Source organism: Ochotona princeps, chromosome 16 (assembly GCF_030435755.1).
Source record: "Ochotona princeps isolate mOchPri1 chromosome 16, mOchPri1.hap1, whole genome shotgun sequence".
Taxonomy (NCBI): domain Eukaryota; kingdom Metazoa; phylum Chordata; class Mammalia; order Lagomorpha; family Ochotonidae; genus Ochotona; species Ochotona princeps.
In genome coordinates, this window is record NC_080847.1 from 10,958,925 (window position 1) to 10,981,533 (window position 22,609).

Genomic DNA, 22,609 nt, shown 5'->3' on the forward strand with positions numbered 1-22,609 from the left:
CGGTTCAGCCAATTGAGCCAATTGAGCTTAGTATTTTGAAGTACTAGGACCTGGTGCAATCGGTTATAAAGAATATTTGTAATTTCACATAAACCTATAGGAATGTGCAGCACGCTCTGTTCTTATCCTAAGGCTCTACAGCATAATTTAGCAAACCACGATTTCACCTGCTCTAGGAAGCCCCTTCCAAGCTAAGCCCAGAGAGCGGTTTTCAAGTTTCGCCACAGGCTGGAGGGATTCCGGCTAAAAGCGTTCATCAAGGTTTAGAGGAAGACCAGGTGAATCAAGTCTGCAGGCTGAAACCGAGACTGTGACGTGGAGGGAACGCCGGGTAAACCGGGGCGAACGGTCGGCACTCGCGGGGCTGCTCCACGACGGGGCCAGCCAATCGCGTCCCAGTCCCCGCTCAGGTGAAGCAGCGAGAGCCAAAGGGAACACATCTCAGGAGGAACTGGCACTCAGGTCGTCATTAGAACTGGCATTTCCGGGGTACCGGACACAGAGTGGGATCAGAAGCCATCCCCGCCCACCCTTGCCCGCGCCCAGGGTGAAGTTCAGGGTGTGCCCGCAGGCAGGTGACTCAGTAGGCGCGACCAACGGCGCGTGACGGCTTTTTCCTCCGCCGCAGGAAGTAGTCCCTGGCCGCGCCGGATCCCCAGGGAGGAAGCCCGAAGTCCTTGGCGCGTGGCTTCCGGCAGCAGCCGGGCGCAGCCAATCCCTGCGCTGGAAGGCGCGGCTAGTTCGGGCTGTTGGATCCTTCCGCCAGGACTGGCGGCACTGAGGCCCACGAGCCGCCATTTTGGATGCTGAGCGGTGTTCCCGAAGTCTGCGTCTGCCGCATTCACTGCTCGAGTCGGCCCGGTGAGTGTAGCAGAGGCCTGGGTCTCTTATCCGCCTCTTCGAACTGCCTCCTGGATGTAGCGGTCCCGGCTGGCGCGAGAATCCGGAGTTCAAAACGCCCTGGATGTGTCAAATGAGAAAAGGGAAGGTTCTTGGAGGTTCGGGGGTGGTGTCAGCCCCGGGGGGACCCCAGGCTGGGCCTGAGGGGGCGTGGCAGGGCCGGCGGCGGCCTGGCTGCGGCTGGTCCTGCTCCCTCGGGCCCACGCACCGTTTCCCCTGTTCTCCGTGCCCAGAGCGTCTCTTCCCTGGGGCGGGAACGCCCCACCCCCGGCGGGGGCTCTCCCCGGTGTCCGACTAGAGGAGGCTTTTCGGGAAATTTGGTGTTTGCAGTCCCGCCAGAGAGTCCGGGGCCTCCTGGGCTGTTTTTTTTGGGGGGGCGGGGACTCGACCCGGACGTGGGCCTCCTTTGGCTGCAGGCATTTATTGACCCCTTGTATTGTTTGCCAGAGAGCTGACAGCCCCTGCCCGCTTCGGCGGACCCCGCAAGTAGGCGGTGAGGACCCCTTGTTTGGTTTTCCCAGCGCTCATCTTACTTTCGGGGTGCTGGCGCTACAGGAAGAGGGCTTGGAACTCACCTGCGGGACTTGCACCCGGCACGGGACCAGCCTTTTATTATTAGGGAACACGGTAATTAGGAGAATAAAAGCCAGCTTCGCCCTGCGAAACGAGGAGCTTCGTGTCTGGTCTCAAAAAGCTCTTCGGGACAATTGCAATTTTGTTTTTTCAAATTATATATATATATATATATACATATATATATATATATTTATATTTGTGTATTGAAATCCTTCCCAACTACTTCTCATTATGTGTGCTCGAAGTTTACTGAAATAGTCGTTGGCTTATGTTTATGTATTTGTCATCCTCCCCAGCCCCAAGTAAAAACCTTTTTTGACTCTTGTGTCTGCAAACCCATGGTTCCTGGGGAACTTTCTCGGAACTATGTATGCTGGGATGGGAAGGTGCGGGAGGAGTGTTAACAAACATAAGGGTGCTTTGGAACCGTTGTGTTGGTGTTATAGTGTACAGTTGTCCGTTTTCTTGAATCTTTTCACTTTAAAAAAATCTGTTTTCATTACTTGGAAAGGCAGGCAGATTTTCCATCCCTTGGTTCTCTCCCCAAATGCTGGTCACAACCAGGACTGGGTTGCCTTGACGTCACCATCTGAGGGAAGCTGGAACCTGAGTCTTAATGTGCCTGGAATCTAAGCGTCTTATTTTGTCCAGTGAAATATGAGCAGCGTTATTTTGTCCAAATGGTTGTTCTTTCTCTGTTCCTGCACCTCTGGGCTTCTAAATGTTCAGGAAGTTTGGAGTTCCTAGCTCTGTGATCTGCTGAATCTAAGCTCTCATTCTGTTAATCAGAGTCAAATTTCAATTATATATGACCTACTGGAACACAGAAAGAAATTGTTTCAGGGGCCTGACATGATGGAGTAGTTGGCTAAATCCTCCCCTTGGGAAGCGCTGGGGACAAGAGAAAACTGGTTTGAAAGTGGAGCAGCAGGGGGCCCAGCGCTGTGGCTTAGCAGCTGGGTTCCTTGCCTTGCGTTCTGGGCGCTGGTTCTAGTCCTGGCAGTTCCGCTTGCCATCCAGCTCGCTGCTTGTGACCTTGAGGGGGCAGTTGAGGTTGGCCCAAATCCTTGGGACCCTGCACCCACATGGGGGATTCTGGGAAGGTTCCTGGCTCCAGATTGACTCAGCTCAGCTTTGGCTGTTGCGGCCACTTGGGAGTGGATTGATTGATGGATGGAGGATCTTCTTCTCTGTCTCTCCTACTCTGTATATCTGACTTTCCAATAATAATAGTAATAATAATAATAATAATACATCTTTTTTATAAAAGAAGGTGGAGCAGCTGGGACATGAGCTGGTACCCATATGGGATCCCTGCTCTTGCAGGTGGAGGATTAGCCAGTTGAGCCAACGTGCCAGCCCGTGTGTGTGTGTGTGTGTGACAGATGCTGTTATAGGTGGTCATGGAGTCTTATTTATTTGGAAGACAGGAGACAGGATCAGGGCGAGAAAGATCCTTCTTCCATCCACTTGTGCCTTCCGCAGATGATTGAATAGCTAGGACTGGCCATAAAGGAGCCAGGAGCGGCTTCCTGATCCCCCATGGGGGCTGTCATTCGCTGCTTTCCCAGGTGCATTAGCAGAGGGGTCCAGATTTGAACAGGTACCCATTTGGGATGCCTTGCACTGCAGGGTTCAGGTGGCGGCTTTACTTGCTAAGCCACAGTGCTGGCTTCCAAGTCTGTAGTTTTTCGTTCACTTTTTTTTTTCTTTTTAAAATCTAGAACAGTTCATGAATTTGCCTGTCATCCATGTGCAGGGGCCATGCTAATTAATTAGTGTATGTGCTGCTGAAGCGAGCGCTCATTAAATTTTCTTTTTTTTAATTTATTCATTAATTACATTGTATTATGTGACACAGTTTCATAGGTACTTGGATTCTCCCCACCCCTCCCCACACTCTCCCCCCATGGTGGATTCCTCCACCTTGTTGCATAACCACAGTTCAAGTTCAGTTGAAGCTCATTAAATTTTCAATCTTGATTTGTTTGACTAGTGGAGATTTGATTACATGTTTAGTGTAAAGATGCAGTTAGCTTCCTGGCAGCTTGTGTATGAGATGCCACAAAGGGACTGACAGTATTCTCCTGGGAGTGTTTGCTGGCCCCTTGTGTGTTTCTGTTCTTGTGTCACATCCTTGTAACTGCCCTGCCATGGTGTGCTAGATCTGTTCCTATCACTTCATAAGGAAAACTGCAGGATAAGCAAGGCTCAGAACCAGAGGTATTTCTTGCAGACTGTCTCTGTAGCCCCATGGGCTGTGTTGTCTCCCCTCCCCCCTTGGTTCTTTTGGAGCAGCATACTGAGTTGGGACAGGCTAGCTTTTTGCTATTTTCAGTTACTTAGGATAGAGATTAACCATCTCTGGTAACGGTTCTGCTCCCAGGTAAGCTGGATTGTCTGATTTTACACCGCTGCTGCAGAGTGGATGCATTAGGCTCCAGAAGGCTCAGTGAGCTGACTGATGCAAGAGGCTCTGGTTGGATTTGTTGTGTCAGGAGTCGGGGCGTCTGAGGAGCCGGTGTTGTAGCAGTGCAGGAGAAGCCACTGATTCAGGGCAGGATCCTATGTCCGAGCGCCATTCCAGTCCCGGCTGCTAGGCTTCCTGTTCAGCTTCCTGCTGACATGCCTAGGAAGGCCTTGGAAGGCGGGTCCGTGTGGGAGACCAGCGTGGAGTTCCTGGCACTGCTGAGCCTGCTGGAGGAGTGAATCAGAGGATAGACCTGTCTCTCCCTCTCTTCCTCTGCCTTTCCAGTCAACAGATACTGAAAAGGAAAAAGGGCAAATGGACTTGCTCACCCATGTGTGAGGCTCATAAAAGTAGTGATGTATTTCAGTGCATAGACAAGGTAGGATTTGGAGAGCTAGGACTGTAGCCTTGCTGCTGAATCCTTTTCTGAATTTGATGCTGCAGCTGATTGTCTTACAGGTGTTTTCATGTCATTCCCATTAGATTGTGAGCTCTGTGAAGAGCTGTTATCTGAAGAGGCTAGCACAGTACCTGGTAGAGTAGCCCTCGACAGAAGCTTTATGAGAAAATGAAATACAGCGAAGATGTTGAAGCATGCAGAGATTTTAAAAATAACTTCTGCATTACCAAGGGACCTTAGGTTAGGTATTCAATATTAATGCCATGTATGTAATGTATTTCTGTATATAGATGGCATTTGTGCACACACCAGAGTATTTGTGTGTGTGTGTTATGTTGACCAGAATATTTTATTAACATTTAGGTTATAATCCCTAAAGTTAATTTTCCCAATCACATTTGATGGAATTGAAGTTAGCTTTGGAAACACAAGTTCAAATTCTGATAGAGTGACTGAACAAGTCTTTTATATTAAACTAGTTTTCAGTCTAATGATTTGTCTTATATATAGATAATTGTTTCGGACATGTCCCTAGTCATTTTCTGTATTTCATTGTTATTAACTTAGTAACTAGATTGTTTTTGTAGCATAGCCATTTGTTGAATAAGAGTTGAAATTCCTCAATACTTAACAAAAGTTTTGCAATTTGTTTTCCTTACGTCTACGATAAAGCTAGCTAGTCATATTAGTCAATTAAGACATATTATTTAAATTTTCCACATTCGTTGTATAACATATGACTGAAGCTTTATGTAAAACACTGCCAGGTCATATGGGGGTTTCAGAGGCATGTAAGAAATCCAGTTCTTCAGTGAGATTGAGTCAGGATAGTAAAGATTTTAAATGGGGAAGAGGATACAAACATACCTTTATATATTTGTTTGAAAAATAGGGAGAGACAGATCTTCCATCTGCTGGTTCCTTTTCCAAATGACTGCAGTAGCCCCAGTGGGGCCATGCTGAAGCCAGCAGCTGGGACCTCTAAGTCTCCTGTGTGAGTGGCAAGGACTCAAATACTCGAGGCATCTTGTACTGCTTTCCAAGACGTGTTACCAGGGAGAGGCATGGGAAGCCAAGCAGGTGGGGCTGCAGTCAAGTTCTGGTGTGGGATGCTGGCATTGCAGGCAGTACCTTAACTCACTGCACCACAGCTCTGGCTCCTGGTAACACCTCTGCATGGTGCCTGCTTGCACATGTACCACTGTGTGCCGAGTCTGTTAGCATTCGCACATCCCAAGTGTTTTACATACTTTCATATCACAACCTGTGAGGTCCTGTAATGTTAGTGCTGGTTTTCTCTGTTCTGTGAGAACTGCCATAGAGGCTTCATTGAATCTGGATTTTCTTTGGGAAATTTTTTGTTTAAAGATTTAATTTTTAAAACTTGTTTTGGGGGCCCGGTGTGATGGCCTAGCAGATAAAGTCCTCACCTTGGATGCACTGGGATTCCGTATAGGCACCAGTTATAATCTCGGCAGCTCCACTTGCCATCCAGCTCCCTGCTTGTAGCCTGGGAAAGCAGTCGAGGACAGCCCAAAGCCTTGGGACCCTGCACGCATGTGGGAGACCCGGAAGAAGTTCCTGGCTCCTGGCTTTGGATCGGCTCAGCTCCAGCAGTTTTGGCCACTTGGGGAGTGAATCATCAGAAGATCTTCCTCTCTGTCTCTTCTCCTCTCTGTATATCTGACTTTTCAATAAAAATAAATAAATTTTTTTTTGTTTTGTTTTGTTTTTTTCTTTTTTTCTTTTTTGTTTTTTTTTGTATTTTTGTATTTTTTTTTAATTTTTTGTTTTATTTTAATAAATAAATATTTTTAAAAAATTTATTGAAAAGTCAGATATACAGAGAGGAACATCTTCTGTCCTATGATTCACTCCCTGTAGTAGTGGTTATAGTTTGTGTCAGTTTTGGTAAATTAAGTTTCTATGGTTTGTCCATTTATAAAGTTGATTGTGTAGCTTTTTAATGTCTGTTGGGATTTGTAGTGATATTCTGTTTCATTCATGATACTTACGTGTTTTTCTTGGTCACTTGGTTGTGTATGCTTATTAGCTTGATCTTTTGAGAAGCTAGCATTTGCTTTTAGTATTTTTTCTATTGTCTTTATTTGCATTTGTGTCTTGTTTACTTTGTTGTTAATTTTTGTCCTTTCTGGTTGCTTGATGTGGAAATTCAGATTACTGATTTGAAGCTTGCCTTTCCTGGGTGCGGTGGTTCCCGAGGTGCGGCTTGAGCCGCCTCCCACAGATGTTTGTGATGTCAGCACCTGTCCCGCGAGACTTTGCCTTTCATTCTTGGAATGTTTCAGAGCTAGGAGATTTTCTGTTTTTTAATTCCACATGGGTACAGACATTTTTTGGTCTGAATTCAGCTCCTGATTTGCTGAGATTTGTTTCATGGTGTGTGTTATACATGTTCATTCTATTGTTGGGCGCAGTGTTCGGTCAGTGTCTGTAGCTGGTGTCACTTCTGTGTCCTTTCTGGCTTCTATCCGCTGGAGTGATCAGTTACTGAGGGAGTATATTGAAGTCTCCAGCTGTAAGGAGATTTGGTTTTTTGCTGCTTGCATTTAGAAGATCTGTGATTGGGTGTGTTCCCAATTGGGATGGAGGAGGTCGTGTTAGCTGCGGCGGGCGCGCGGGTGTATTCACAATTGGATTGTCAGTATTTTCTTAGTGAATTTGATGCACTCCCTCTTAAAAATGTATTTGTTAGAAAGGCAGAGTTACAAAGACGAATGATGATTCTCTCCCTACAGCCTACAGCTGAGGCCGGGCTGGAGCTAGGAGCCAGGAACTCTGTCCAGGCCTCCCCCATGGGTGGCCTGGCCCATGTGCTTAAGCCATCATCTGTTTCCTGAGGTGTACCCCAAAAGGAAGCTAGATCAGAAGCAGAGGTGGCACTCTTAGTCGCTGTAATAGGAATGTGGGAATTACAAACTGTGCCTTAGCTGCTACACTACAACACCACCCCTCTCAACTTGTGGTGGTGTTATTGTACTTTTCCACTTCTTGGAACACTACTAGCCTTCCTATTGTACAGCTGCTTTTGCTCCTCTTCATTGTGTTGTGGTTGTCTTACATTTACTTTTCCACACACTTAAAATCAGAGACTGTTAGAAGAGACTTGAACCACCTGTTGTGTTTACCCAGCTATTTGCTGTTTGTGTAATTTTTTTTAATTTTTAAAATTTTTTTTAAAAGATTTATTCATTTTATTACAGCCAGATATACAGAGAGTAGGAGAGACAGAGAGGAAGATCTTCCGTCCGATGATTCACTCCCCAAGTGAGCTGCAACGGGCCGGTGCGCGCTGATCCAATGCCGGGAACCTGGAACCTCCTCTGGGTCTCCCACGCGGGTGCAGTGTCCCAATGCATTGGGCCGTCCTCGACTGTTCCCAGGCCACAAGCAGGGAGCTGGATGGGAAGTGGAGCTGCCGGGATTAGAACCGGCGCCCATATGGGATCCCGGGGCTTTCAAGGCGAGGACTTTAGCCGCTAGGCCACGCCGCCGGGCCCCTGTCCCCTTTTTTTGAAAGGTGAAGTTACAAAGTGGGTTTGGGGGAAGGAAAATAAAAAAGATTTTCCGTTTGTTGGTTTACTCCCCAGATGGCTACAGTGGCCAGAGCTTGATGGCTTTTTTTTTTTTAATTTAGTTATTTTTATTGGAAAGTCAGATATACAGAGAGGGAGTGACAGAGAAGAAGGTCTTCCATCCACTGAATCACTACCCAAGTGGCTGCAATGGCTGGAGGTGTGCTGATCTGAAGCCAGGAGCCAGGAGCCTCTTCTGGGTCTCCCACATGGGTGCAGGGTCCCATGGCTTTGGGCTGTCCTTGACTGCTTTCCCAGGTCACAAGCAGGTTGCTGGATGGGAAGTAGAACAGCTGGAATGCGAACTGGCCCCCATTTGGGATCCCAGTGTATGCAAGGCGAGGACTTTAGCCCCTAGGCTACCGTACTACTTATCCCCCCTCCCTTTTTTTTAAGATTTATTTTATTTTTGTTGGAAAGTCAGATATACAGAGAGGAGAAGAACTTGGTGGCTTTAAATCCAGGAACTTCCTCTGGATCTCCTTGTTGGTGCAGGGGACCAAGGAGTTGGGCTGTCAGCTGCTTTCCCAGGCCTAGCAGCAGGAGCTGGATCTAAGGTGCAACAGGCAGAACTTGGGTGGAGCCTGTGTGCAACGCTGGTGCTTTGGGAGGATGCTTAACCTACTACGTCACGGTGCTGGGCTCAGCTTTGTCTCTTTCCATACCAGTAAATCTGCCGTGCTTATTACAGGGTAGTAGCCATTCAGTAAATACTCGTGCCAAAAGGGAATAATAATATGGTTAAGACTGATTGCTTGGCCTTTGAATTTGATGTGCTTAGGTTTTTGAGAAAAGATTTATTTACCAAATTATTCATTTGACTGAAAAAGCAAGACAACTTATTCAGTCTAAAATGGCTGTGGTAACCAGTGCTGGGCCAGGCTGAAGACAGGTGCCAGGAGCTCCATCTGGGTCTCCCACATGGGTGGCTGGGGCCCAAATGCATTTTTTTTTAAAGATTTATTTATTTTATTACAAAGTCAAATATACAGAGAGGAGGAGAGACAGAGAGGAAGATCTTCCGTCTGATGATTCACTCCCCAAGTGAGCCACAACGGGCCGGTGCGCGCCAATCCGATGCTGGGAACCTGGAACTTCTTCCGGGTCTCCCACGCGGGTGCAGGGTCCCAATCCATTGGGCCGTCCTCAACTGCTTTCCCAGGCCACAAGCAGGGAGCTGGATGGGAAGTGGAGCTGCCGGGATTTGAACCGGCGCCCATATGGGATCCCGGGGCTTTCGAGGCGAGGACTTTAGCCGCTAGGCCACGCCGCTGGGCCCCCAAGTGCATTATTAGGAAGCTGGATTGGAAGTTGAGCAGCTGGGACTTGAACCAGCACTCCAGTGTAGGATGTGGCATTGCAAGTATCAGAATGTCACCCCCTGCGCTTAGATTCTGCTGTTTGGCTGCAGCTGACGTCGAGCAGCTCCCGGTGGTGGAGATGCAGTAGTGGTCCACCTCTGGTGAGGAATGCCTTCAGACAAGCAGGTGTCTCGGTCCAGCTGCCCCAGGCCTGCCGCAGCGCTTGGTGTTGCTCGCACGAGCCCACCGAGCGGAAGACCTGGCTGAGGCCAGGAGGGGCGGTCGGCAGGGCGGTGCTTGGCCAGTGCTGAGGTGTGGCTCTCCTGGGGCTCCTGCTGTCTTTGGTGCTTCCTGTGTCGGAGACAGTCACAGCCTCTCTTCACAGATACCTTGTTTGTCCTTCAGGACTTACTTAGGCTCTTCCTTCTTCCTTCTGGAAAACCGTGCCTTCCATGATTTGTAAGAGTATCGGGTCACTTTCTTAGGAAAGATCTCACACTTTTGGAGACAGGATCACCTTTCTGTTGGAGGGTGTTGTCCTGCTCACAGTGGTGACTTTACAGCTTCCCAGGCTCTCCCCACCAGGTTCAGGAGCCTCCCTTCCAGAGTCATTGTCAGATGTCTACTTGGGCACAAGAAAGGCTTGCTCTCAAGTTAGAGTTCTTACACAGCATTGTAGTTGCTGGATTCTTCTGTTTCTTCAGATAAATGATACATTCCTTTGAGAACAGGGGCTTTACCTTAAGTAAAGCATGTTTGTTTACCTTATGTATGCATGTTTGTTTTGGAAATGCAGCTACGCAGAAGGAGACACAGAAAGATCTCCATCTGCTGGTTCACTCTGGCTGCAGTGGCCAGAGCTGATCTGGTCCGGGTCTCCCACGCGGGTGCAGGGTCCCAAGGCTTTGGGCCGTCCTCAACTGCTTTCCCAGGCCACAAGCAGGGAGCTGGATGGGAAGTGGAGCTGCCGGGATTAGAACCGGTGCCGATATGGGATCCCAGTGTTTGCAAGGCTAGGACTTTATCCACTAGGCTGCTGTGCCAGGCCCCTGTTGGACAGTTTTACAGAGTATTATTTTTTTCTTGAACTTCTGACTCTTTGGTGTTATTCTTTGTACATGCTTATATGTTAATTGTGTGATATTGGGCATTATCATTTCCCCAAACTTGAGGCCTAGTAGCAGGATTTGAAGAATTAAGAAGATAAGGTTATTTTGACTTCAGGTCTAAATTTGCGTTGGTGGGGTGGGAGTTTGGGAGGGAATCCTAGCCTGTACGAAATTGTACCACTTAATTCAAAATTCAAAATAAAACGATAATAAAAATAAGCTTGCATTGGTCCCTTCCCCTTTTGTTTTTTTCTTTTTCACACACAGACACACTCACTCTCTCTCTCTCTCTCTCTCTTCCTCTTTTGTTTTTAAAGCTTTGTTACTTAAAAGTCAGAATTACTAAGAGATTGGGAGAGATCTTCCATCTGCTGGTTCCTGGCTGAAAGGCCGCTGGAGCTGGAACCTTCTGAGCTTCCTCTGGGTCTCCCACGTGAGTGCTGAGGCCCCACGCCTTGGGCCGCCTTCCTCTGCCTCCCGAGCAAGGAGCCTGAACCTGGTGTGATGGCTCAGTGGTCTGATCCTTCTCTCACAAGTGCTGGGGGCCCATATGGGTGTTGTTTTGGGTACAAGCTGATCTACTCCTCACCCACCTTCTTACGGCCTGGGGAAGTAGTGGATGATGGCCCAGGTGCTTGAGACCCTGTACCTGTGTTTGAGATCCAGAAACTTCTGGTTCCTGTCTATGGATCAGCTCAGTTCTGACCATTGATCATTGGTGAGTGAACCAGCAGATGGAAGAGTTTTTGCTCTCTTTGTAAATATGCCATTCAAATAAAAAATAATAATGTTTGGAACGAAAAAGTAGAGTAGCTGTGATTCAAACCTGTGTTATATGGAATGCTGACACTGCAGCTGGAAGACTAGCAAGCAGTGCCACTCTGTCAACCCCATTGATAATGTGTTGATAACCACCCTTTTTAGTAGAAGCAGAAGGCAACCTTTTTTTTTTTAAGATTTATTTTATTTTTATTACATAGTCAGATATACAGAGAGGAGGATAGACAGAGAGGAAGATCTTCTGTCTGATGATTCACTCCCTGAGTGAGCACACCAGCCGGCACTGAGCCGAACCCGGGCCAGGAGCCAGGAGCCAGGAACCTCCTCTGGGTCTCCCACATGGGTGCAGGATCCCAAGGCTTTGGGCCATCCTCGACTACCTTCCCAGGCCACAAGCAGGGAGCTGGATGGGAAATGGAGCTGCTGGGATTAGAACCGGCGCCCATATGGGATCCTGGTGCATTCAAGGCGAGGACTTCAGCCACTAGGCTACGCCACCAGGCCCTGCCTTTTTTTTTTTTTTTTAAGATTTTTACTTTATTTCATTTTATTTTTAATTGGTAAGTCAAGTTTACAGAAAGAAAGAAGAACAGAGGAAGATCTTCTGTCTACTGATTCATTCCCCAAGTGACCACAATGGTTGGAGCCAGGCTGATCTGAGGCCAGAAGCCAGGCACTTGTTCTGGGTCTCCTAGTCGGGTGCAAAGTCCCAAGGCTTTGGGCCGTCCTTGACTGCTTTCCCAGGCCACAAGCAGGGAGCTGGATGGGAAGTTGGGCCGTCGGGATTTGAGCCGGTGCCCACATGGGATCCTGGTGTGTGCAAGGCGAGGACTTTAGCTATTAGGCTACTGTGCTGGGCCTAGAAAGTATCTCTTGTGCACTCCGTTCCATGGCCAGTACTTGGGTATCCATTTGTTTTGCCGCGAAGGTTTTTCAGGTCTGCCTTCACAGCAGATTGTCAGTTCAGTGCCTCTAGCAGCACCGCAGATAAGCACCCTGGTCTGAGCCACTGCTGTCTCCTTGCTGGAGCACGGTGGTCGCCTTCCAGGATTATCCTCCTGCAGTTAGTTTGCTAGACAGCCAAAGTGATGCGTACCATTGTGAAGTAGATGGGTCATTTTCCTGGATTAAAAGAACACGGCACTCTGGTGTAGTAGGTCAAATAATGTAGCTTTGAATGGTGTTGATTCAAGAACTTGTTTTGGGCCTGGCGGCGTGGCCTAGCGGCTAAAGTCCTCGCCTTGAAAGCCCCGGGATCCCATATGGGCGCCGGTTCTAATCCCAGCAGCTCCACTTCCCATCCAGCTCCCTGCTTGTGGCCTGGGAAAGCAGTCGAGGACGGCCCAATGGATTGGGACCCTGCACCCGCGTGGGAGACCCGGAAGAGGTTCCAGGTTCCCGGCTTCGGATCGGCGCGCACTGGCCCGTTGCGGCTCACTTGGGGAGTGAATCATCGGACGGAAGATCTTCCTCTCTGTCTCTCCTACTCTCTGTATATCTGGCTGTAATAAAATGAATAAATCTTTAGAAAAAAAAAAAAAGAACTTGTTTTGATTTGAAAACATTATTGTCTCTTTCCAGGAAGAGCAGCACAGCATGCTGGGTTCTGGATTTAAAGCTGAGCGTTTACGAGTCAATTTGAGATTAGTCATAAATCGCCTGAAACTGTTGGAGAAAAAAAAAAGTGAGTAGCGCATGGTTGTTTGCCTTTCCCTCCCTGCAGTCCATCGCCGGGTGCTAGCGCCCCAGAACTAGACTTTTCAGGCTGTCCCCGGGGCATCTCGGGACCACCTCCTGGGACTGCTCAGTTGCACTGAATCTCTTTTTTGGAGCAAAAGCAACATGTGCTCAGCTGTTGAGCCAGCTGTGGCTCGAGACTGTTTGGAACAAACAAGGTGCATTAGTGCTGGACATACAGTTACTTCTCACTCTTCCTAATGAATACATCATAACAACTGTTTATTTAGCATTTGTGTTCTATGTTATAGGTAACCTGGAGATGGGATTTTGAAGTAGATGAAGATGTGTATGGATTCATGGGTTTCATGTGATACTGTGCAAGTTTATACATGGGTACTTTAAAAAGTTCATGAAAAAAATGGAAGGATATTTTGAAATTCATGCATAGTTTTTATAATACACATTTTTTTTTTTTGCATCCAAGTAAGGAACTTGAGCATGTGCAGTTTGGTGTCCGTGGGGAGGGGCTCTGGAGGCAGTCCTGTGGTTAGCAAGGCAGTGCTGCCCTCCGTAGTTCTGGACTAGTCCCATGGCTCCTCAGCTGGACTTCTCACGTGGTGCTGTGGGTCAGTGAGATATTCTACAGCAGGTGAGGTGGCCGGGCTTTGCCCCGGGATTACTACCTAGCATGTGTAGGAGGTTTGAGTTCTTCCGCCGCGGGGCAGGCTGTGGTCCGCTGCTGCTGCTGAGTCACTGAGCGGGCTTTGTGTCTTAGCGGAACTGGCCCAGAAAGCAAGGAAGGAGATCGCAGACTACCTGGCTGCGGGGAAGGATGAGCGAGCCCGCATCCGCGTGGAGCATATCATCCGGGAGGACTACCTGGTGGAGGCCATGGAGATCCTGGAGCTGTACTGCGACCTGCTGCTGGCCCGGTTTGGTCTCATCCAGTCCATGAAGTAAGATTCTGAATCAAAAACTAAGTCACCTTTGGAATTTGAAAAGGTGTTAATGTCAGTAGGGTGGGGTAGCAGTGGGGAGTCTTGGGCGTACTCCAGGGGTGTCCTCCCCCCCCCGCCCCCCGCGGTGAAGAACTCATCCCAGTGGTGATAACTTGACAGTACGGGGTCTGAGTTTGAATCTGGGCTTGAACGTCGTCTCCTTACTTTGCAGACGTGGGCTCGTTACGTAGTTTCCCTACAGATAAAATAAGGATTGAAAATGGTTGGAAGTCTCGAATTACCATGAAAATCTAGTGAGATTTGTGAAATAGCTTTAGTGACTAATGAGTGTAAGATATAAAGGGTAGAACAGAGTTTTGTTGGTTTGTTTTAAAAATTTAAGTTTTTTTTCCCCCTCAATTAGGGAGCTAGACTCTGGTCTGGCAGAATCTGTGTCCACTCTGATCTGGGCGGCTCCTCGACTCCAGTCCGAAGTAGCTGAGTTGAAAATCGTGAGTACAACCAGTTCAGTTAGGTTTGCAGGTTTTAGTTATTGGAAGAATTTCTTTCAGTTGTTTCTGCACATTTGATTAGGTGTTTGTACTTCTTTTTGTTTTGTTTTTGTTTTTGAAGATCTGTTCATTGGAAAGGCAGATTTACAGAGAGAGGGAGAGGCAGAGAGGGCTCTCTCAGCACTGGCTCACTCCCCAAATGGCTTAAAGAGCCAGAGCCTAGCCAAGCTGAAGCCGATGCCAGGAGCTTCTGAATTTGGATGTGGGTGCAGGGTCGCGAGGACTTAAGCCTTCCTGCACTGCTTCCGCAGGCCACAAGCAGGGAGCTGGATGGGAAGTGGAGCTGCCGGGACACGAACCGGCGCCCATGTGGGATATCGGTGCTGGCAGGCAGACGATTAGCTTACTGCACCGGCTCCTGTTTTCCACCTCTTTTATACTGCTTTTGAAATTTGTAAATTTATCTTCCTCCTCTTCTGGCTTTATATCATAAAATGGAGCAATCTTGTAGTTGTTTTTTTTTGTTTGTTTTGTTGTTGTTTTTAAGGAGTGAAGTTTGTATACATCCAGTTCTCTTATGTTATTTGTTTAACTTCATACAAATAGAAAGGCTTTTGTATCTGTAAACTAGTACGGTTAATATCAGTGTGACAAATGCTTTGTTTCATTCACTAATTCCTAAGTGTGTGTGAAGTGGCTGTCACGAGCTGCTTGAGGACAGGTTGGTGGCCATGAGCAGTGTGTGCCACTGGCCGCCTCTGGCAGCTTGGGTGCTGGCCGAAGAGGCAGACACTACCAAGAAATGCTCACCCCCACAAAAACGCGGTGGTGACTGTTGGGATGCGATTCAACAGGATTGTTGTTTTGTGTGTCTGCTGTTTGGTTTCATTTTCCAGAAGGTTGTCAGTGTAACCTCCCACCTTCTGTGTTTATCCAAGTGTTTGTTTCATGGCTGCAATGTCATCCCATATGGAATGCCAGCATTGCAGGTGAGAGCTTAACTCACTACACCGCAGCGTTGACCCCCACGATGCTTGTAACGGTGCATGTCACTTAGTTGTCACTTGACAGGTGGATAAGCAAATTACTGCGTACTGCCAGGTTTTTACGCCCCTCAGATTTTGAAATTCTGTAGTAAGAATATGCGTACTGTTCCAGGCCAAAGCTTGGGACATGCTGTAGGAGTGGTTTCCACTTTTCACTTATTGATGCTTTTCCTGTGTAGGTTGCTGATCAGCTCTGTGCCAAGTATAGCAAGGAATATGGCAAGTTGTGTAGGACGAACCAGATTGGCACTGTGAACGACCGGGTAATGAACACATGTGGTAAAAGGGAAGCTGTGTGGGTGCTTCTCTCATGTTTTTAGGGTATCATAGCCGGGCTGAGTTCATCTAGGGGTGCACTTTTCATGGTGAAGATGAAGAGAAAGTCTGGGTAGCTGGCCCTGTGGTCAGCTGCTGCCCCTCTGCCCTCCTGCCCTTGGGCTTTCTTTTTCTTAATGGAAGGTTAAAATCTTTTTTTTTTTTTTCCCTTAAGATTTATTTATTTTTATTGCAAAATCAGATACACAGAGAGGAAGACTTTCCATCTCTTGATTGACTTCCCAAGTGGCCACAACGGCCGGAGCTGAGCCAGTCCACGTGGGTGCAGGGTCCCAAGGCTTTGGGCCGTCCTCGACTGCTTTCCCAGGCCACAAACAGGGAGCTGAATGGGAAGTGGAGTTGCCGGGATTAGAACCGACACCCAGATGGGATCTCGGTGTTTGCAAGGCAAGGACTTCAGCTGCTAGGCTGCTGCACCGGGCCTGCCATTACGTTTTTTGAGGGCAGAAAGTAAGCTGAGGAGAAAGGTCGGATGAGGAAAGCAGTGTGTGGCTTGTAGTGACAGCCAGGACATGTGTCACTGGGGAGTGTGAGGGAGACGCTGGGTCTGTGGTGTCCTCAGTGGAAAAATCATTGAACTTCTGAACCTCCTCTTCAGTTTTATTTTCTTATTAAGATGAGAGTAAGTTTGAATAATCTGACAGGCTAGGATTAGGTTGGTTAATACACGTGCTTGTTAATCCTGTCATTGGCTTGTAGCTGATGCACAAACTGAGTGTGGAAGCCCCACCTAAAATCCTGGTGGAGAGATACCTGATTGAAATTGCCAAGAATTACAACGTTCCCTATGAGCCTGACTCCGTGGTCATGGTAAGTTCATTATGGAGTACTAAGGAAGTGAGGCTGTATTGCGACCTTTGAAAACTTGCCATGTTCTTTATACTAACTGATGACTGTGGTTGTAAGGTTAAGCCTTGTCCATTTAGTGCCTTTCTGATACTAAGGATGCCTGTGTCTGCCACAGGCTGCTCAAGATCAGATTAGGTGAACGTTTCCCAAGACTTCGAGAAGCTAAAGCCATGATGCAAACAGAAAATGTTATTGTGTCTGCAGTTTTTGGATTTGAGAGAATTGTGTCCCTCTGAAAATCATTCTAATTTCTCTGAGACCTAAGTGGTTTATAAGCCTTCGTTGGGTGCCTGCCATGTTCCAAATAGTGCAGAGAAAGGATTACAGTGTAAAGATGCAGCTACAAGCAGGACTCACGGAACCGTTAGGGGGTGAGCGGTCCAGCACCACCCATGCCCGGATGGAAGCACTCATTCCCCAGCTCTCCAGAGTCCTGGTGCCTGGGCACTCCCATGACTGCTGAGCTGAATGCTCTGCCTGGGTCTGGGCACTGGACAGTGCAGGCATTCCTGGCCTGTGCCCCTTGGCTCCAGTCACAGGGGCTCCACGACCAGGCTCTGCAGGACCTGCATCTCCTGTCGTAGGTGTTCCCCAGTGCACTCCCCTGGGGCTCTTCCTGTTGCTACATCTCCTGGGAACAGGGTGCTGTGCATGGGTTCATGACATTGTCTCTCTTTTCAGGCAGAAGCTCCTCCTGGGGTTGAGACAGATCTCATTGACGTTGGATTCACAGATGATGTGAAGAAAGGTGGCCCCGGAAGAGGAGGAGGAGGAGGGGGGTTCACCACACCAGTTGGTGGACCTGATGGAACGCTGCCCATGCCCATGCCCATGCCGATGCCGATGCCAAATCCAAACCCTCCTTTCTCATACCCACTGCCACAGGGCCCAGTGAGTGATCGCCCTTTCTCATACCCACTGCTACAGGGCCCAGTGAGTGATCTCCTCAAGAAAGTAGCTTCACGGAAACCTCAGAAATCTCGCAGAAGGTCACAGATGGGTTCTGGGAATATACTCAGGAGTTGTAGGTTGAAAGGACTGTTTTGACGGTAAGAACATGCAGTGTTAGCTCAGGGAAAAAATGAGGGGATCCGGAAGTTTTGGCAGGTGATGAAGAGAGAAAATTGAGAGCAGGGGTGGGAAGCCTCTTTTGTCTTTCAGGGGCCATCTGGATATTGATCACAAAATCTGTGGGCTGTACAGAATTATTAATTTATATATCAGCCTGTTTTCAATTTAATTTTAAGTCCTCCCTGAAGCTTCCTTGGCGGGACAAAGACTTCAGCAGACCTTGGGCAGCTCGCAGGCTGCACTCTCCTAGGCTAGAGGGGTGCTGCTAGGACAGCCCCTTCCGTGGGGCTCCTTGGGTGTTTTAGGGGCCTGTTGCTGTTGTAGCTTTTTCTAAAAGTGAGTAATAACCACTCATTGTTAGTTGAGAAACCTTTGTCAACAAGAAGATAAAGATCATATCTGGGTAGAAAATCTGATTAGAATTTTCTCTAGTAGGCAATGAATTATATTAAGTAGTTTGAAGAATAAGGTTTGGCTGTAGGTCTCTGAAACTTGAGAATCCTGACCACACATCCTTTGGGCGTCTCTGCCTTTTTTTTTGTTTGTTTATGAGCTTGAAAAAAACAAGCTCATGCAGCCCTCAGGCTTGTGCATCGGAGGCAGCGTCTCTGATGTTACTCTCTCCTCTTACAGTCGGATTTCAATGGATTGCCGGTGGGGACTTATCAGGCCTTTCCCAATATTCATCCACCTCAGATACCAGCAACTCCCCCATCGTATGAATCTGTAAGTGCCTGGGCCTCCTATAAGCAACAGGCGAGTGAATGCCCTGAAGAGAAAGCAAATAATGACTACAGGGAAGGCCGAGTTTTGATCAAATTCTAGTACTAGCACTGCTTCTGCTTTGGGATTCTTGAGTTGCTTCAAGCCTGGAAATGGACTGGTAACAGAGCCTTGTTGGGGCAACGCTTTGTGTGCAATGGAGCCGGGAATCAGGAAGGATCTACAGCACCCTTGCCCTACAAGGACACTTTGTGGTGGTATTAATTTACATTTGCAAAGCCAGGCGGCAGGGATCTTCATCTGTTGGTTCACTCCGCAAATGCTCCTAATAGCAGGGACTGGGCCAGGTGGAAGCCAGGAGTGCAGAATGCAGTGTGGTTCTCTCTAAGGGTGGCAGGAAGCCAGTGCTCCAGGCACTCGCCTGCAGCAGGCAGAGCTGGGCTCCAACCCCAAGCAGCCTGCAAGGGGACGTGGCGCTCTGAAGTGGCATTTAACTGGCATGCCAGATTCCTGCTGCCTGACCACTTTGGACTACACAGAATCACGGTAAGCTGGTACAGTCTTAGTGCTAGAGTATCAGTGAAAATTTCAGTTCTGTTAATACTGATATAAAGGAAGTTATTTTTATTTATATAACATGTCCAGTTAGTAAATTTCAGCCTTTAGCATTGATTTCATGTGTCAGTCATGAGGTTGAAATTTACTTTAAGGAACTGACAGGGTAATGGTGCCTTGAATTGTGAGTGGTTTTAACAACTTCAGTTCAGACTTACATTACGTGGATTCTGCCAGCCTGGCTTCCTCAGCGTATGCCTCATTCAAACCTGATATTTACTGAGAAACAAACCGTCATGGCATTGCCACATGACCGCCAGAACCACGCAGCTCGGGTGATCTCCCTGTTCCTGAGCTTGCCTGCGGTTTTCGCTTTTCCTCCCAGCTGATGTGTTTCATGGTGGGCTTGGATTTTTCTTAAGCTTCAGTCTTGCATGCATTAAGGCGTGGCCTACAACTGTCTGTAGGAAGGATGAGGCTGGAGGATCTGCACCTGTGTGTGACAGCTTGGTTCTTGGACATGATTCAGAGGTTTGAAAGTATAGGGTATTTTGTTTTAAGGGTAAGAAGTTTGTTTTTCTTTGCTTGGTTATTACGTTTTCCCTGCCTTTTTCCAGGCAGGGGGACAGTTGCCAGGGGCTGGAGGGAAAGTTTCTTTGGAGCAAGTTCTGGGAAACACAGGGGCTCACACCAGTGTCTGTCCCCTTCCTCTGGTTACAATCTTTGTGTTTCAGGTTGATGACATCAATGCTGCTAGTAAGAATGTTCCTTCTGCACAGATTGTAGGTGAGTGAGAATGTTTTCTGGCTGAGCTGAGCCCTCTGCTGTTTCTGGGTTCCTGCTCCTCGCTTAGTGCCTTTCTCTAATAGAAACACAGGTTCTCCAGTCACAGGTCTGCAGAGCACTTTGAGTTTACATGAAGCTGTGTTAAGAACACTTCTGTAACACTTGTTAGTAGTGTTTTGCAGTTTTCAATGTTGCTTGTATAAATTATTGCTTAAAGTGAGTTTCTTAGGTAGCATTACTTTATTTTTTAATTTTGTTTGAGGCAAAGGGCACCCTCCTGTTGCCTGGGTTACTCCTTGCCAAGCCAGGAGTTAGGAACTCAGTCCAGATTCCTCCCCGGCCTCCCATCTCTCCATTCTGTCTCTCGTCTCCGTCTCCGTCTCCTCACTCTCTTCCCTGCCCTGTCTCTGTTCTCTCTCTCTCTGATAGAAACGGGTCCTTGAGACAGATTTGCGAGCACAGCGAGTTTACGTGAAGCTGTGATCTAAGCACATTTCTCTACAATAACATTTTTGGTAGTGTTTTGCAGTTTAATATTGCTTGTGTAAATTATTGCTTAATGAGTTTCTAAGGTAACGTTTTCATTATTTAAGGAAGTTTTTTTTTTTTTTAGATTTACTTATTTTTATTGGAAAGTCAGAGAGGAAGATCCTCTGTTCTCTGATTTACTCCCCAAGCAGCCGCCATGGCCGGAACTGCACCGATCTGAAGCCCGGAGCCTGGGGCCTCTTCTGGGTCTCCCATGTGGCTTTGGGCCGTCCTTGACTGTTTTCCCAGGTCACAGGCAGGGAGCTAGATGGGAAGCAGGGCCACTGGGGGTTAGAACCGGCACCCATATGGGATCCCAGTGCATTCAATTTGAGGACTTTAGCTGCTAGGCTACTGTGCCAGGCCCTTCCTTATTTTTTAAAATTTGAATATGAGCTAGAGAATCTGCAGCTTTCCGTTTAGTGGCTCTGATTTCCTACAACAAGGACGGCCCAGGCCCAGCCAGGAGGCAGGTGCTCACTCTCTCCTTTCGTCTCTGTGAAAGAAACACAGGTTCTTCGGCCTCAAGTTTGCAAAGCACAGTTCGTAGAAACACAGCTTCATGTCAACAAACTTTTCTCTATAATACAACCTTCTAGGGCCCGGCGGCGTGGCCTAGCGGCTAAAGTCCTCACCTTGAAAGCCCCGGGATCCCATATGGGCGCCGGTTCTAATCCCGGCAGCTCCACTTCCCAGCCAGCTCCCTGCTTGTGGCCTGGGAAAGCAGTCGAGGACGGCCCAATGCATTGGGACACTGCACCCGCGTGGGAGACCTGGAAGAGGTTCCAGGTTCCCGGCTTCGGATCGGTGCGCACCGGCCCGTTGTGGCTCACTTGGGGAGTGGATCATCGGACGGAAGATCTTCCTCTCTGTCTCTCCTCCTCTCTGTATATCTGACTTTGTAATAAAATAAATAAATCTTAAAAAAAATAATAATAATACAACCTTCTAGTAGGGTTTTGCAGTTTGTAAAATTCCTTGTATGAATTATTTCCTTACTGAGTATGTCAGGATTTATGGGGCTCAGTGCCCAGTTGCCTGCAGTGACCCGGATGCGGTCAGGCACTCAGTGCATCTCTGCCTTTCCCTCTCGGCTGACTGCCCTGTGCTTCCTCTTCCATCACGAGTTTGTGAAGTACGTGAATTGACATGAAGCTACGTTTCTAAGAGCTTTCTTTTTAGCAGTGTTTTGCAGTTCTCAATATTCCTTGAATAGTTTAATGCTTAAAATAAGGAAAAAATGCTACCTGAAAATTAACTCTTTGAGACAGAATGTGCACCTTTCTATTGGCTGGGACTCTCGCTGTCCTGCAACAAACAGGGTTGGTCAGGCCACGCCAGGAGGGAGGAATCGGTCCAGTCCCTCTCCTGTCCTGGAACGCACACCAGGCACTAACACGGCCGTGGGCATCGCAAGGGCAAGCACTCACTAAGCGCCACTGTGAGACTGTTTTGAAACTCATGGACTTAGTGTGTAGTTTGATATGTATACACACGCACATACTCCGCTCAAGGGGTACAGTGTTCCTTCCCAGAAGGTTCTCTTCTGTTCCTTTGGAGTCCACTCCACGCTTGCCCCAGACAAGCAGTTGATTTTGTGTTGCAGTTTTCTTCAAGTTAGAGCTGTAAGTCAGGTAAGGGGATGACTTTGAACGTAACATACAGGTTGGAGGATTGAATCCAGTAATACATTTGCATTACTGTACCCCCCCCCCCCCCCCCCCGCCACACACAAGCCTTAAAGGAGTGTTCCTTCCTAAGGAAGCAGCTTGTGGGCCCCAAGACCACCCCCGGGCCTCCTGCATCATGCTGCGTTCCCTCTACTGTTTCTCTTGCTGCAGGAACGTGAAATAGATTGGATTCAGAGAGAAAATGTAAATGTTAATTCTTTTAATTACTGACCTTTGAGGTAAATGCTATTTTTTTAAAAGTTGGCTTGTATTCCCTTGTTGGTCACCAGGGCTGGGAGCCATTTCCCTGCGTGTGTAACATCACACCTCTTGTCCTGATTAGGTCCTGGACCCAAGCCAGAGCCCTCTACCAAGCCCCCTTCTCGACCAGTGGAGAGCTACGACAACTTTGTGCTACCAGAATTGCCATCAGTGCCAGATACACTGCCCGCTGCGTCCGCTGGTGCCAACACCTCGGCGTCGGAAGACATTGACTTCGATGATCTTTCCCGGAGATTTGAGGAGCTGAAAAAGAAAACCTAGGCCTCTTTAGGCAGGCCAGTTCCGTGTTCTGGGAGTCGAGACTGAACAGCTCCTCCCAGTAACCAAGACCCTCCATCAAATTCCGTTTCATCTGTTAACCGCACTGAGCACACCTTTTCTCGGGGCTTTCTTCTACCAAATTCTGTTGCTTTCCAGTTCTCTGATCCCGACACTAACAGGAGACTGGTTAGACTCGCGGGGCTCCTGGCCCATCCCCCAGAAGGGGGCTGCCGGAGGTGG

General features: G+C 48.0%; 1 protein-coding gene and 1 pseudogene across 2 annotated transcripts; one reads left to right on the plus strand and one right to left on the minus strand.

Moving 5' to 3' along the window:
* Positions 1 to 522: 522 nt before the first annotated feature.
* IST1 (IST1 factor associated with ESCRT-III) lies at positions 523 to 22,606 on the plus strand. Of its 2 annotated transcripts, XM_058675080.1 has the most exons (10): positions 528 to 861; positions 12,714 to 12,816; positions 13,588 to 13,768; positions 14,175 to 14,262; positions 15,488 to 15,571; positions 16,344 to 16,454; positions 17,175 to 17,384; positions 18,198 to 18,290; positions 19,577 to 19,628; positions 22,170 to 22,606. In XM_058675080.1, exons 2-10 carry the CDS (start codon positions 12,729 to 12,731, stop codon positions 22,367 to 22,369), a joined length of 1,107 nt encoding a protein of 368 aa, XP_058531063.1. In that variant the 5' UTR covers positions 528 to 861; positions 12,714 to 12,728; the 3' UTR covers positions 22,370 to 22,606. The 2 variants fall into 2 exon arrangements, with proteins under 2 accessions (XP_058531064.1, XP_058531063.1); XM_058675081.1 differs by lacking the exon at positions 18,198 to 18,290 and having other exon boundaries at positions 523 to 861.
* On the minus strand, positions 3,191 to 3,336 carry LOC118757756 (U6 spliceosomal RNA; annotated as a pseudogene).
* Positions 22,607 to 22,609: the final 3 nt, after the last annotated feature.